We start from the raw sequence: 15,102 nt of genomic DNA on the forward strand, positions 1-15,102 counted from the left end.
CGCCTTCCAAGTCTTATGATGTTATCAGCCTCATGTATGCAACCTTGGTCAAGGAATGCACTTCGACACTTGGTGGTTAAAAGTTGTTACCGAAGGGATATAATGCGACATTCAGAGGCATTTTGGATTGGTGTTAAGCCTCTTCTTTATGTATTAAGTAGAGGTGGTCTGCATCACTGTTTATGTGTGAAATTATGTGTGCTTGTTAGTATTTTTCACATCAATGGCTCGGATCACATCAAGCATCCAATCAAGCAACCCAAGTATGAGTACTGGCACTGTAAACACATTGTGGGCCACTGTTGTATTGAATGCAGAGAGTTCTGAGGTCCAAATTTTCTTTATTCCGCCGTAATATTCTTTAGTGTACGTGCTTTGTTACAGGTGCCATTGTAAGATATATTTTCATCCACCCCTAGATACCTGTAACATACCTCGTCAGATACAGGGGAAACGGTGAAATCATTGATGGAGATGTTACTAGTCTGCTACTGAGTGTAAAAGATTTAAGAGAAACCTCGAGTACAAGTGACATGAGATGTAGTGTACAAGAGAGAAGACTGCATTGGTATGGCCATGTGAGGTGTACGAATGAGGAGAGTTGCATAAAAATTTCTGATCTCTAACAAGGGAGGGAAACTGCAGAAGGAGTTGATCCAGGAAGATGTGGGACAAATTTGTGAGAAATGATTTTACATACAATCTGTCCCTTCTCAAAACTCCCCCACATCGCATCCTCCCATCACCCGTGATCATCACGTGCTGCAGGCCCCACCACTCTACCTCACGTGCCTATCTGTACTCAATACCCCCACATTATCTACCAATACCCCACCTCCGCAGCCACTCCAGTTTCTTCCTCCATCATTTGCTACAGTCCCCTCCTCCCCATCTCTAAACATCTTCCCTCACACTCTTATGACACATCACCTTCTATCTCTTTTCTACTACTTATACTCCCCCTCCCCACCTTTCCCTTAGTGTAGGCCCCAATGCATCTCCACCCCCATGTATTTCTATCTCTCTATTTTCTCCCTAACTCCCCTTCCCTTCTCCGTCCTTGTCCTAATGGGGCAGCCAAGTATCTCCTCTATAGTAAGACAACTAACTTTGTCCCCCTGTCATGCTCGAACCTCCTGCCTGGTACACAGCCACTTCCCTCAGTTTCATTCCTTCCTTCAGCTGAGAAGTCTTCGTCTTGCAAGTTATTTGGTCACACTGCTGGTGCTGGTGCCACGTAAAAGCACTCGTGCTGGGGCGCCCAGTCCACTCTTTTCCTTTTGTAGTTTACTTTGTACCTTCTCACATTGTTCTGGCCTTACAAAACAAATCTCTTTGAAGTTATACCACAAATACAGACATACATATGATGTGAGTTGTCTCACTTGCCTATGACTTACTTTCATGTGTTTTTAACACCACCAGACACATTGAGAATATATTCTCTCACACCTAAAAATGCAGCCAGCCGAAGAACTTAACGACACACACTCCATGTGTTTGTGCGTTCGATTTTGCTTTGACATAAATTTTATGAACCCCTTATTAATTTAGTAACATCAAAATTATACGCAAGACATATAGGTCTTCTTTATTAAACTTAACCTGCTAATCTTGTGTTAGGTCCATTTGAACTCCCCTAAATTTTACTTCAGTGAGGGATAAACGTAGATTAGGCTGAACCAATCTGTTTATTACATCTTAATAGATGTATCATGTCTCTTAAACACACTCATAGCAAGTTACAGAGGGACCTTATGCAAGGCTAACTTCACTGACAAACATGAAATGTACACGATCGGTTTGATCAAGTACCCAGTAGAAGGCAGTAATGACACATTGATAGCCACCCTTGTTTTCATGTAAATTTTCATTCTCTCTTTTTACTTCGACAAAGGATTCGGTGAAATTGAACATAACAAACTGGGATGATATGACACCATTTCTTCAAGCTGTCTCTACCGGCAACTTCAGAATAATGCAGGAATTCATTTCTAAAGGAGCAGACGTAAAAGTGGTCGATAATATCGGAAACAATTGTCTTCACCTTGCGGTGAGGAAAGAGGAGTTCCATACTGAGGATGAATCCTTAACTGTCTTGGATAAGGTAAGTTTTAAAATTATTTGTAAATATATATACGTGTAGATTTATTTATAAGAGATAGAAAGAGGAACAGAGAGACATGATGACAACCTTTAGAATGCAAGTGCCATGATGAATACGTCCATTCCATTCTATGAGGGATTCTGAAGAAACAGCTCCCTGTCTTACTTCTTGTACACAACATGTATCCTCTGGCTTCATGTGGACATGTCATAACAATATTGAATGTTAGAACACTAGAGAATGGATACAATAAAGCAATATACATACATACGTACGTACATACACACACACACACACACACACACTTATATATATATATATATATATATATATATATATTATATATATATATATATATATATATATTATATATATATATATACATATATATATATATATATATATATATGGATCAAATAGTTTAATGATCCAAACTGTTTTGATCCATACATGTAACTTCCAATGAATTGGTTGAGTGCCCCTCTCTCTTGTTCACTTACTTTCACTCACATACATGTGTGTGTGTGTGTATGTGTGTGAAAATACAAATACATCAACATCTAACCATCAGTAGATCTAACAGTATTTGCTGTCAAATTTTGCGCACTTGAAGCAACTCACTGATTCCCACATGAGTAACGGTCTCTACAGATTTGTGACTGATTTTCAGACAGTTGATGGTCATCTTTGTGTTGTGGTAATGTCCACTTTGGTAAGAAAATCTCCTGGCAGTCCTTCACCCTCCATTGCTGGAATTGTCTGTCAGACTAACAGTTTCAACAGTTTATCAAATATAATGTGTTGGTGTGTTGCCTCAACCGTGACACCAATTCTTACTTCTTTTACTTCACCTTCATCACCCAAAGATGTTTCTTTAATAATTATGGAAACATTGTTGATATATTTGGATAAGTCTGTGTGGTGTTGGTTTTGTTACATCTGAAGAAATTGCTATGTCTTAGGTGTTCTCTGTTGTTTCTGATATATATGTTTTGTTGTCTTGTTGTGTTCATCATCATCATCATCGTCATCATCGTCACGATCATCACCATCGCAACCACCACCATCACCCTCATCATCATCATCGTCATCATCATCATCATTTAATATCCATCGTCTATGCTGACAGGGGTTGTATTAATATATACAATATTCTTCCCAAAGTATTTCTGTTGCTGTGTCCAGTTGCCTTCATCAAGCCACTTGCATAGATAGGTGTTTTATTATTGTGATATTTGTTCCATTATATTTCATGTATTTGACTTGATGTTATGATTTTGTTTGTATTTGTGTAATATTGTACTTGTCCTTTTTATATTTCATCATTTGTAGTACTACAAAAAGCTCCAGCTTAGCAAAGAAGGCAAGCTTTCAAGCCTAGCAGTGGCTTGTTATCTGGCCGACAATGGAGCCAACTTTTACCACAGAAACGTATGGAATGTGATGCCGCTGGATCTTATCAACGATACAAATTTAAAGGAAAGAATTAAAGCACTTTTCCCACCACCATTGTAAGTATTCTCTAACAATGACAAGACAAAGCAGAGAATTTTTTATTTTGTACACAATTATGTTCATATGTTTCGTTTCGTTTTAATTCTCCCAATACGTTATTCCGTGTTTTGACCAAAGACCACATCATCTTTTCATCATCTTTTTCACACATCGTTTCATCATCTTTTTCACACTAATCACAAACCAGAAGTGACTATTGGCCTCCTGCAACAGAGAACAGTCGCCATATTTCATTCCTTAATCGAATACCTCTGATTTTTGCTTTAATATCTGCAATTTTGATGCTCAATTCGGAAATCCCTTATCGACTATCCGTAATTTTCTTGTGGATGGACTGCTTTTGTTTGACAGCAATAGTTGGAAAAGGCACACAGGTCAGGCACTGAAAGGACCAGTTTGTGGGTTGGGCCATTTCCTATATTCCATCCATCATAGAACCATTTTTTACCTTTTTCTTGGACTGGGATCATCAAGAGATTAGTTGTGCATTGAAGGCAGATAGAAGCATGACTTTTACTGCATTCAACTCATAAATTTTCAAAAGGGTTCTAGGGTTTTGTACATATATCATTTGCATTTATGTAATTATTTAAAAAGGATTTTTTGTTGTACTTTTGCTGGTTCTTGTAGTATCTCGTAATAATCTGTACTCTAAACATGTACTCAATGCAATATTTGTTATAAATGAATATCATCAGTGTTATGCCTCTATGTTTTGTTCAACAGATGTCTGCTGTGTAAATCTAGTGAAGCTACAGTGACGTTTCAACCATGTGAGCACACTGTTACATGCAAAGATTGCTGTTCAGAAAATGAGCCTAAAAATTGTCCCAAGTGTCAACAAGTTATAGTTGACAAACGTGGATTCGGTAAGAATACTATTTGATGATCTGTCTGTTTGTCTCATTATGCTGTTGAATAATATACTTCATGTTACTATGTAGAGTCACACCTGTCATAAATGTAGCAGATTTATGATAAAAGTGTATTTTCTTTGTGATACTTTATCAATCACCTCATCCACCAAACTTCGTCTTCGTCCAAATACAAGGTTTGCTTCACTTCAAGAGGATACTGTTTGCAAGATAAGACTAATGAGTGATACTGCAAGTTAAACGGCGACTAACAGAAATATTAATAAAGCTGCCAGATTCCCTCAGTAAATATCATGTTTTTACAGTCAATGGCGAGTGATTAGAGGGGCTTAATGATTTATCAGTATCTGATAAAAGACAATGTTACTTACAAGAACATCAGAATGATTTTTGGTAAAATAGAAGATTCAATGAGAAAATCTCAACTGAGCGATTAAAGAACAACATTAGAGGCTTTGATTGCTTAATTAATTGTTTTGCTTAATGAATTGTTTTGTGTTGCTGTGAATGTTTATTTGGTGAAAGATGGCATCGATAGCTTCAACATATTTTGCAAAGTTATCCTCCAGGAATTCTTCATGATTTATCATGTTATGAAAATGATTTGAATAACATTTCCCATCCATATTTATGCTCATTCTTATTGGTTTTTAGATTATATTAATGTTAATACAAACACACTTTTCTGTGTTTATTAACTGTTGGTTTTATTTCCGTTCTTACGTTTAAATTGAATCTTGGAAACTGGTCGTTGTTATTTGACTGGTGAAATAAATTATTGTTAGTATTTGGTACTGGCCCTGGTACCATTTTTCTGTGATTGCTCATGGAACTACCATAATATCAACTGTTCTCAGATACAATCTATATAGAAAACTGGCACTCCATCGGTTTGGATGATGAGAGATCCAGTTTGCTAATCAGGGAAACAGGCTGCTCATGAGAGTAACGTGAAAGTGGCTGAGTACTCCACAGATATATGAACCCTTAATCTAATACTCAGGGAGATTCATCATGACACAGAATGTGAAAAGGCCAACCCTTTGAATTACTGGTAGAACTCATTTTTGTCAGCTGAGTGGAGGGGAGGAGTGTGGAATAGAGCGTCTTGCTCAAGGACATGACGTACCACCAGGAATTGAAATTACGACCTTATGGCCATGAGCCGAATGCCCTAAATATTGAGCCACACACCTTCACAATCTATAGAGATATCTTTATAATGATAATTACATACCCCTTTCTCAGCTTATATACAATCCGTATTGATATCATTATAACGATGGTCAGATATCCCTTTGTCAGGGTATATAAAATCTATATAGATATCATTATAATGATGGTCAAATATCCCTTTGTCAGGGTATATATAATCTATATAGATATCATTATAACGATGGTCAGATATCCCTTTGTCAGGTTATATATAATCTATAGATAACATTATAATGGGAGTCACGTATCCCTCAGTCAGATTATATATAATCTATATAGATATCATTATAACGTTGGTTAGATATCCTTTTGTCATGTTATATACAATCTCCATAGATATCAAGTATTGCAATGCCAGGCAATGTGCTATTGTACTAGCCGTATACCTCATTAACATGATAATTAATTAGCTATTATTGATTGATAGTCTTACAATTGTATGTCTGAAACGTAACCTTATTTTCTCATAACATCACCTTGTTCCCTCACCTAACATTTTATTCCATGGAAATATTTTGTTTTATTTGGGTCCAGTACCTCATCCATACAAACTGGGGTCATTGACCCTTATAGTCCAGTGATGTCCAGATGTTATTGTGTCTTGGCATCATTTCACATGGAACAAAAAGTGAAATATTTGTTTATATTTATGCGATACTAATTAGATATAATTTCTAAAGTCTAATAATGACATTCATTTATTATCTCATTATAATTAGCCTTATTGACAAATGTGGTATAATAGTGGTGGTTGAACGGGGTGCGGGCAGGGTTACATATTCCTTGTAAATTTGTTCTTATATTAACAATAACATCAGAAACACTGTTTCTGTCACTGAAGCCTTTTGACCGTCGAAGAAAGTTCTATCACCATCACCATCATCATCATCATTGGAATTAAGCAGAAAATGAGAAGAATGTTGGTTAGTGAAGTGTAGAGATGTGAGGAAAATGCCATGCCATTGATTTGGCACAGATATAAGAAAGGAAAGATAAAACTAAGAACAGTGTTATCAAGTGATAATTAAATGTGATAATTTCTACATTATATGATTATCGATGATATTTTAATAGAGACAAATACATTATAGCATGATGGAAAACATTTGGAATTATTTATTTCAGGGTCCCTAAAATTGAAGGAGATACATATTCAAAAGGTTGCAAATAAGTTAGGGAGTAAATGGCGAGACGTTGGTGAGTATATAATGCCTAATTGATTTTTAGAAATGTTGCCGTCACTTAAGCTTTTGTTTGTTAGAATGATTGAGAACTGTTTCTATTCTTTTAATTTCCAATTGAAAGTTTAGCTGTTAAGTAATTCTATGAAAGAAACTTCATAAAATCGAGTTTACATGGTTGGTACAATGGATTAATTAGAAGACACAAAAGATTTAATATTCTCTTTTAAAGTAGGGATCTAAAATATGTTGTTGTTTATGTACAAACAGATGAGTTAATATCAATGATTTTATTTCTTTAGATTTTTACTAAATTCACTGATAGGTTGTTGTTGTTGTTGTTGAGGCAGATATCTGCCTTAATCTGGCAGACGTCTTCAGAGGAAAAGTGTTCCAGGTGTGACATCATTCTTTCCCTTAGGAGAAGAGGACCACATTATCAAATGCAACGTCGTTAACCCAAGAGTGGGCAGTTTGTGTGACATGTTATTTGTCAGTAGGGATAACAGCTCCCCGTACAGTTTGCCACCTCATTTTTTTCTCTAATCCCATTGCTTTCAGAATAGTCTCCTCCACCCCTAATTATGTCACCTAGGTAACAGAGACTGTCGTCCATGCCTTTCACAGTTGTTCTTACAACTAAATATTCCTGTATATCTACAACTCACAAACTCCTTCCTCTCCATCAACCTACCTCTGACCCCACATTATCTATTGTGTGCATTGAGTACGCAGTATAGAATCCCTATTAACCCCTTCTACCTTCCCCTATTGGTCCACTAAAAGTAATCCTTATTACGAATCATGAACCCAGAACGGTTAAGCTGGTGTCTTCTAAAATATATAACGTATATTTTGTACTCTGCGTAGTTGAAATCATTCTGGTATCATATCTATTTGTATATTAATTGGTCCAGGTGTACCTAATATGACTGGTATTCCTTGATAGTTCGGCCTCCACTTTGTAGCTGTTCCTAAATGTTGATGTGTTGTAATTACTAATTAGTGAGAGTAGGAGTAGCATCACAAATGACTATTTCAGGTGCTGATCATGTGATGAGACCAAGCAGCCGAAATGGGATTCCTCTAAAGGGTCTCTGGTGCTCTAAAGGATGCACAAAACGCAGGTTGAGCCACTAAATCTCCACGGTTCTGCTTCTACAGATATCAGATTAGAATGTTGCAGAAAAGAACTGCAAGATGGATTCTTCAAGCTGAACCAAATGGCAGAAGACTTAGCAGCAGATCAAGAATGAGATGGTTGGATAATATCCATAGTATCTGTTGTGGAGGCACATGGACTAGTGGTTAGAGCAGCAGACTCGCGGTCGAGGGATCGCGGGTTCGAATCTCAGACCAGGCGATGTGTGTGTTTATGAGCGAAAACCCCTAAGCTCCACGCGGCTCCGGCAGAGGGTAATGGCGAAAATTCTGCTGAATCTTTCGCCACAACTTTCTCTCACTTTTTCTTCCTGCATCTTGCAGCTCACCTGAGATCGACCGGCGTCCCGTCCAGGTGGGGAACCTATACGCCAAGAAACCGGGAAACCGGCCCTTATGAACCAGGCATGGCTCGATAAGGAACAAAAAAAATAGTGTCTGTTGATTATACTTGGGAATCTTGCCACGAAGACTAATGATAATTACTTTTGATAGGAACCTATGTAGGAGGGGCCTGAGTACCCTCCCAGGAATAGAAGGCAGAGAAAATGCAACGATGGATGAAATGGTGTCAAAGTCGGTGACACTTTTGCCTATGCAAACCATTTTCCTGCCATCTGTTTCCCATAAATTTCTTCAAGAGTAATTTTCAATTAATTTCCTTTAATTTCTTCTCCATCTTTATCTTTTATTTCAACTTCTTTGTTAACTTTTAATCAGGATTCCGAGAAATTGAGAACACTGTCTTATATTATTCATGTTTCTTAATTATTGTTAAAATTTCTCAACTGGTATAATTTCTTTGTTATAATTTATTACAAACTACAGAACACGTCTTTTATTTTATTGTTGATGTTGCAATTATTTCTTATTGTTGTATGTTTTGCAGGTGAGAATTTAGGAATTGGCAGTTTCCACTTGAACAAGATCAAGTTTGAACATTCAAATAACAGTACAAAACAGAGCTTAAAGATGCTCCGCAAATGGTCGGCAACTTGTGCTCCAGAAGAATTCACATTCACAACACTCAGAGAAGCTCTTCTGAAAGCTGAGTGCTTGGACGTACTCGAATATCAACCTCAGACAGAGTGAATTTCTGTGTAAATACTGTTTATTTAGTCCCAGATCAACCAGACAGAGATCTGTCATAGGGTGGGGATGGCATTCCAGCCATGATCACCCTGTCTTTATCCTTAATGTAGAGGAGCCAGAAACATATTGTCAAGTTTATTCTTCTTTTAGATGATAATTTGTAAATTGATGTGGATTTGGCTACTACTTCTAGCAGATCTAACCGCCACATAGAGACCTCTTTACTTGTTTAATTCCCTTGTTAGAGATTAACTTTTGAAATAAAGATAAACTTTTGAAATGTTCATTTGTTGTTGCTATTGTTGCTATTGTTGTATGTCTAAACACCTTCCTAAACACTTCTGTTGCTATAAAGACAGTTTTAATATCCTATGGTATATTCATAGTTATCTCCCTTCATTTCTAGCTTAGAGTAGAATAACTGATATATATATATATATATATATATATATATATGGGGAGGGGGAAGCTGGTATGCACGGGTGACTGCTGGTCTTCTATAAAAAAACCCTGCTCGGACTTATGCCTTGGAGGATAATTTCTTGGCTCAATCCCAAGGTCATTCATGGCTGAAGGAGATCTTTACCGTTTTTGGAAAACCCACAGCGACCCCGCTTCATTACAAATAACTTCAGATAATGAAAATTAATTCGTTTTCCCTACAATACTTCATACAATTCAATTCTTATTGCATTTTAGTTCACACTTAAATATCAAGATTTTTACATCATCAACTCAGACGGAATTCTAAGTAAAACACAAGAAACTTCGAGAAGGACTTCCTTTGGCAATAAATTTATGTGACAGGAAACTCTCCTCAGCAAAATCAAGCGAAACAAGATGGGAAGACTTGTTATTGTAGTTTTCTTGTGATAAGCGTAAACAAACTTGGTTGTTTTGAAATTAAATAAAAAAATATTGAAATTACATCAAAACTCTTTATTCAGAAATTAATATGTAATTACTATTAAAATTTATTTGTATTAAAACAAATTATTTCGTATGAAACTTTTTATAAACTTATTCTAAATAAATTGATAACGTAATATCTAATTGATTTTTAGCCACATTAACTGGGTGGGATGAAATTATATTCACACACATTATATGCAATGTAAAATATACTACAGCAGATAACAAACGTAATTTTTCTTCCTCAAAGTCATACAAAAGCATAAATTACAGTTTTAATGAATTATTTGGAACATATTTTGTTTAAATTTAATGTGAAGCAATAAACTTATTTATAAAAGTGTTAGTTTTTGTAAAATTGAGAAACTATAACTCTTCGACTGACCCTAGAGAACTTCAAGAGAAAACCTGGAACTGTGATGATCCCCAAATCAGATTCTTTCATCTTAGGTTGGCTCAGACATTGTCAAAGTAATTTCCATTATTTAATTACAACCCAAGAAAAATAAAAACATGTTACCCATAGATAAATGGTTGAATTCATCAAAGTATGGAAAGCACAGATGATGATGATGATGATGATGGTGGTGGTGGTGACACTGGTGCTGCTGGTGATGGTGATGGTGATGGTGGTGGTGATGATGATGATGATGATGATGATGATGGTCATGGTCATGGTCATGGTCATGGTGATAATGATGATGCGGATGATGATGGGGAAGATGATGATGATGATGATGGTGGTGATGATGATGATGATGATGGTGATGGTGATGACGATGATGGTGATGACGGTGATGGTGATGATGGTGATGATGATGATGATGATGATGATGATGATGATGATGATGATGATGAAGATGGTGGTGACGATGATGTCTTTCACTTATTGCATGATTCTTTTAGAAGTGTCTACGAAACGTTCTGCCGATCTAAATGCAGTATTACAGTAATGTAAATTCAAGGGCAATTGGCTGTTATTTCTAATAGAGTGTAAGACCACTTATAGATGAATTTTTCTACAGATGCCTCTTGAAATGTGATTCACTTTTCTATGAAGGACAACACAAATTTCGGGGAGGGGTGGCTTGACTGTTATTTCTAGCATAATATGAAACCACCTTAGAACGATATTTCTACAGGTGCTTTTCATAATGTCCTTCAATTTTTATATGAAAAACAACGCAAATGTGAGGGTAATTGGTTGTTTTCAACTTGATGCCAGGTCACCTATAGGCAAATATTGCTCATAGCTTAAAACTTAAAATGTTCTTCAATTCTTATTGTGAAAACGACAAAAATATGAAGGCCCTTGCTTGCTGTTTCAAGCATCTGATGACACCATAAATAGGTCGATTTCTTTTATAAATGCTTCTAAGTGTTCTTCAGTTTTTATATGAGAAAAAAAGGGAATTTGGCTTCTGTTTCTAGCATGAAAAATTACCTCATATTGGGAAGGTGATTCATAAAGCGCCCTTCAATTTTCTATGAATTTTTATGCAATTAAAAGCGATCTTGAGGCAAAACCGTGGTTTGTATAAGGCTAGACTTGCGTCTGTTGTGACTTATCAAATAGAAGAGCAAACACACTCACCACCGGCACGATTTGCTAGCCGAGGTGTGGAGTCGTGTAGGTAAGCTTTATATGGAGAACTGTCTTATCTGCCGACCCCAGCAAATTATTCTCTATAGCACATTGGGATTTCCTCTTAAACAATGTTTACTAGAAGCGAACGCCAACCACCTCAAACCTTTCCACTTGAGACCAAATCAATACCAGGTGGCACGTGCCAAACCCTTTAGAACCCTTGACATAGTGGCAACATTTGAACGGCAAAAAGGAAACCGCCTTACCTCTCGTTGCTATTACTTTCTATCACTCCCTCTCAGTCATGGCTCTCACTACTTTTCCTTCACTGAATTACTATTTTCTCTCATCTCCCTTCACTTATACTACTCTTTCTTCTAATCCCTCCTACTTCCCTACTCCGTGATTTTGAACAAATATATACATATATATATATATATACAAATATATAAAAACACCACGCTCATTATTATATTAGGAAATTATAAACCGCTCAACTATGCTGCGCTAAATATCACCATCCTCATCATTTTTCCCATTTCACTGATGCTCGACTCCTTCAGATTCCATTCCACTGTTGGTTCTGGCAGTGTCAACAGTAACTTGCCTGAACCAACAGCTGGTCCCTCTTGATTTCACTATAAGTGCACGTGAAGGAGTTAAGTGCCCCCTCCTCTCCTCAACATATAGGGGTTAGTCACAAATACAGCTGTCTACCTTGTCCTCTCAATCCGCTTCTTTCTGCGTCTCTCCATTCTGGCCAGAATCAGGAACCCCTCCCTGAAAATCACCAGAAGATCTGTTAGACTAGATTTTCCCCCACCCACTCGTATTCCTTGAATTATTTCCTGATTTGTAACATAATCACAAGGTTTCAATCGATGATGCGGGGCATAATCGATAAAATCGACTCTGAAATGCGTTGGTGCATATATATATATACATATATATATAATATATATATATATATATATATATATATATATATATATATATATATATATATATATATATAAAATATATTAGTTGGGGCATTTGAATTATAACGTCGGATGTAATCAATTGAACCACACGCGTATTTATCGTTATGGTAAAATCTGGCGTGTGATTGAATGGATTTCATCCAGATAGTTTTGGCTGACGAGCTACAAGTGGATTTTTTTGTAAGTAATATTACATTTAATTCATTAATAGCGAAACAATTGTCCCAAAATAATCTGTATTTTTGTTATTTTTTATTTGCCCTGTCCGTGTGAGCTAACAATCGTACTGACTTTCATGGGAAACATGTATTTTTGTGGTTGAAACCTTTTGGATTAACTGGTGCTAGAGTGAGCCATATAGTGACCACTCTCTTATATTTATTTTGTAAAAATATTGTAATATATTATAAAATATTATAATAATCCAGGTTTCTCGGAGCACTAGGCCACTTGGTGTTGAATAGATATACTATTAAATTAGTATCTAATTCTCTCACCCTTATTAATTAATTATATATATATATATATATATATATTGCCATGTTGATTCGCTAGCTTCTGCACGCATTTTTTTTCTCTCCTTGTTTCTTTCCGTGTTTCTTTTCTGTGTATCTTTCTGTTGAAGAGCGTAGGCTCGAAACGTAACAGACTTGTTTTATTTATACTAATATAATTGTATGTTTGTATTCCACCTGCCTTCGTCTTTTTGTTTATTTTCATTAAGCTTCCCGTTATATATATATATATATAAGTGTGTATATATACACACATATATACATACGTATATATATATATATATATATATATATATATATATATATATATATATAGAGAGAGAGAGAGAGAGAGAGAGAGAGAGAGATACATATATATATAATATATATATATATATACATATATATAGAGAGAGATAGATAGATAGAGATAGATAGAGAGAGAGAGAGAGAGAGAGAGAGAGATTCAACTTTACGATGAAGAAGCTTTGAGATGTATTGAAATATACATTCTCAAAAGCGTGAAAATGCTAATAAAATAGCATGAACAGGATAAACTATCCATATATTGCAGAAAAATTCTACATCATATTCAACTACAAGAGCTTAAACATCATCATAAAGAGGCACCCACAGGCAGCTTCTCTTCAACCCCTCCGTTATGGCTTCAATGATTATAACCAACAGAAGAAGACATTGGAGTGAACCCTGTTGCACGCCTACCTTCATACTGAATTCAAGACTATACTTATCTTGAACCGATTACTCGCTGATTGCATATCTGTATATGGCTTGTAGATCTCTCATGACACGTTCCTCTCCTCCTCAACGGACCACAGAAGAAGGAACGGAATCAAGAGCCTTGTCTCGGAAAATATTTGATAAGTGTAGGGTATTATTCCTGGTTAAATATTTCGGCAGCTGTCTCCCTAACAAGATGACAATAGGAAAAATATTTCTTCATTGCCAGAAACAAATGAAGAAAATCGCACATGGGGTGGTAACCGTGATAGGGTAGGTTGTGTTGGCATACTCCTTACAGAAAAATGAGTTAAGGTCATTGAGTTAGAGAGGGTGTGCCATAGAGTAGAGAAGCTTCGGATAGTTTTGAAGAATAGTTCGGCAGCGACGAAAAAGCAAAAGATATCGGAGGAGCGATGCAAACCCTGCGCGCAGATAAATTATTCCCAAATTATAGTGTAACTTACAATGCATTGCTTACCCATGCTTTTTAATTGAACTGAATTAAGGTTTGAAAGTGTTTGACTAAAAGAGGATTAGAAACCCAAGAAGACAACGAGTAGATTTGATAAAATGTTGCATAGAAATTGAGAAGTGTTTAAGGGACGGTAGTGGGGTGGGGAGAGGTAGAGAAAAAGGAAGCCTTGGGAGGGGCTGTTATCTTCCGTCTGTCCATGCAAGTATGAAAACTTGTCTAGTTTTCTTTCCTCCACTTAACAGGGCCGGCTTTCATCAGTATTTTGCAACTTTAGGGATACCAGTTGTTATTGAAACAATATTCTAGTGTGATGTGACTTATATAGAATTATCAAAATTTGGTTGTGGCATTTGTAAACACAAATACACACTCATATGTATATGTGTGTGCTTATATACATACATACATACATATTTATATACATACATACATCCATACATATATATATATATATGTATATATATATATGGGCACAGACAAATGTTCGTTTTGTGAAAGCAAAGTTTATACCAAGAACTGCTCTTTGCCAGACTACTGGAAACAAATGCCAAGAGTGAATCCATTTTCAATGTGGTCAAGAGCTTTATTGACAAAAAGGACATCCTACTGAATAATATTGTAGCCTTTGCAACTGATGGTGCACCATCGATGACTGGCTCTCATCACGGCTTCATCAGTGATCTCAAAGTCAGTCTACCTGATATATTCACGATGCAATGCGTGATTCACCGACGTCTTTTTGCACGAAACCTCAGTGGTC

The 15,102-nt window shown here is 36.2% G+C and overlaps 1 protein-coding gene across 1 annotated transcript; it reads left to right on the forward strand.

Moving 5' to 3' along the window:
• The first annotated feature begins 1,736 nt into the window (after positions 1-1,736).
• Positions 1,737-9,371, forward strand: LOC118768444 (E3 ubiquitin-protein ligase MIB2-like). Its single transcript, XM_036514952.1, has 5 exons — positions 1,737-2,107; positions 3,440-3,618; positions 4,349-4,491; positions 6,838-6,909; positions 8,944-9,371. The coding sequence occupies exons 1-5, from the start codon at positions 1,934-1,936 to the stop codon at positions 9,144-9,146; spliced, it is 771 nt and encodes a 256-aa protein (XP_036370845.1). The 5' UTR covers positions 1,737-1,933; the 3' UTR covers positions 9,147-9,371.
• Positions 9,372-15,102: the final 5,731 nt, after the last annotated feature.

This window comes from Octopus sinensis, linkage group LG29 (genome assembly GCF_006345805.1).
Source record: "Octopus sinensis linkage group LG29, ASM634580v1, whole genome shotgun sequence".
In the NCBI taxonomy this organism is placed as follows: Eukaryota; Metazoa; Mollusca; class Cephalopoda; order Octopoda; family Octopodidae; genus Octopus; species Octopus sinensis.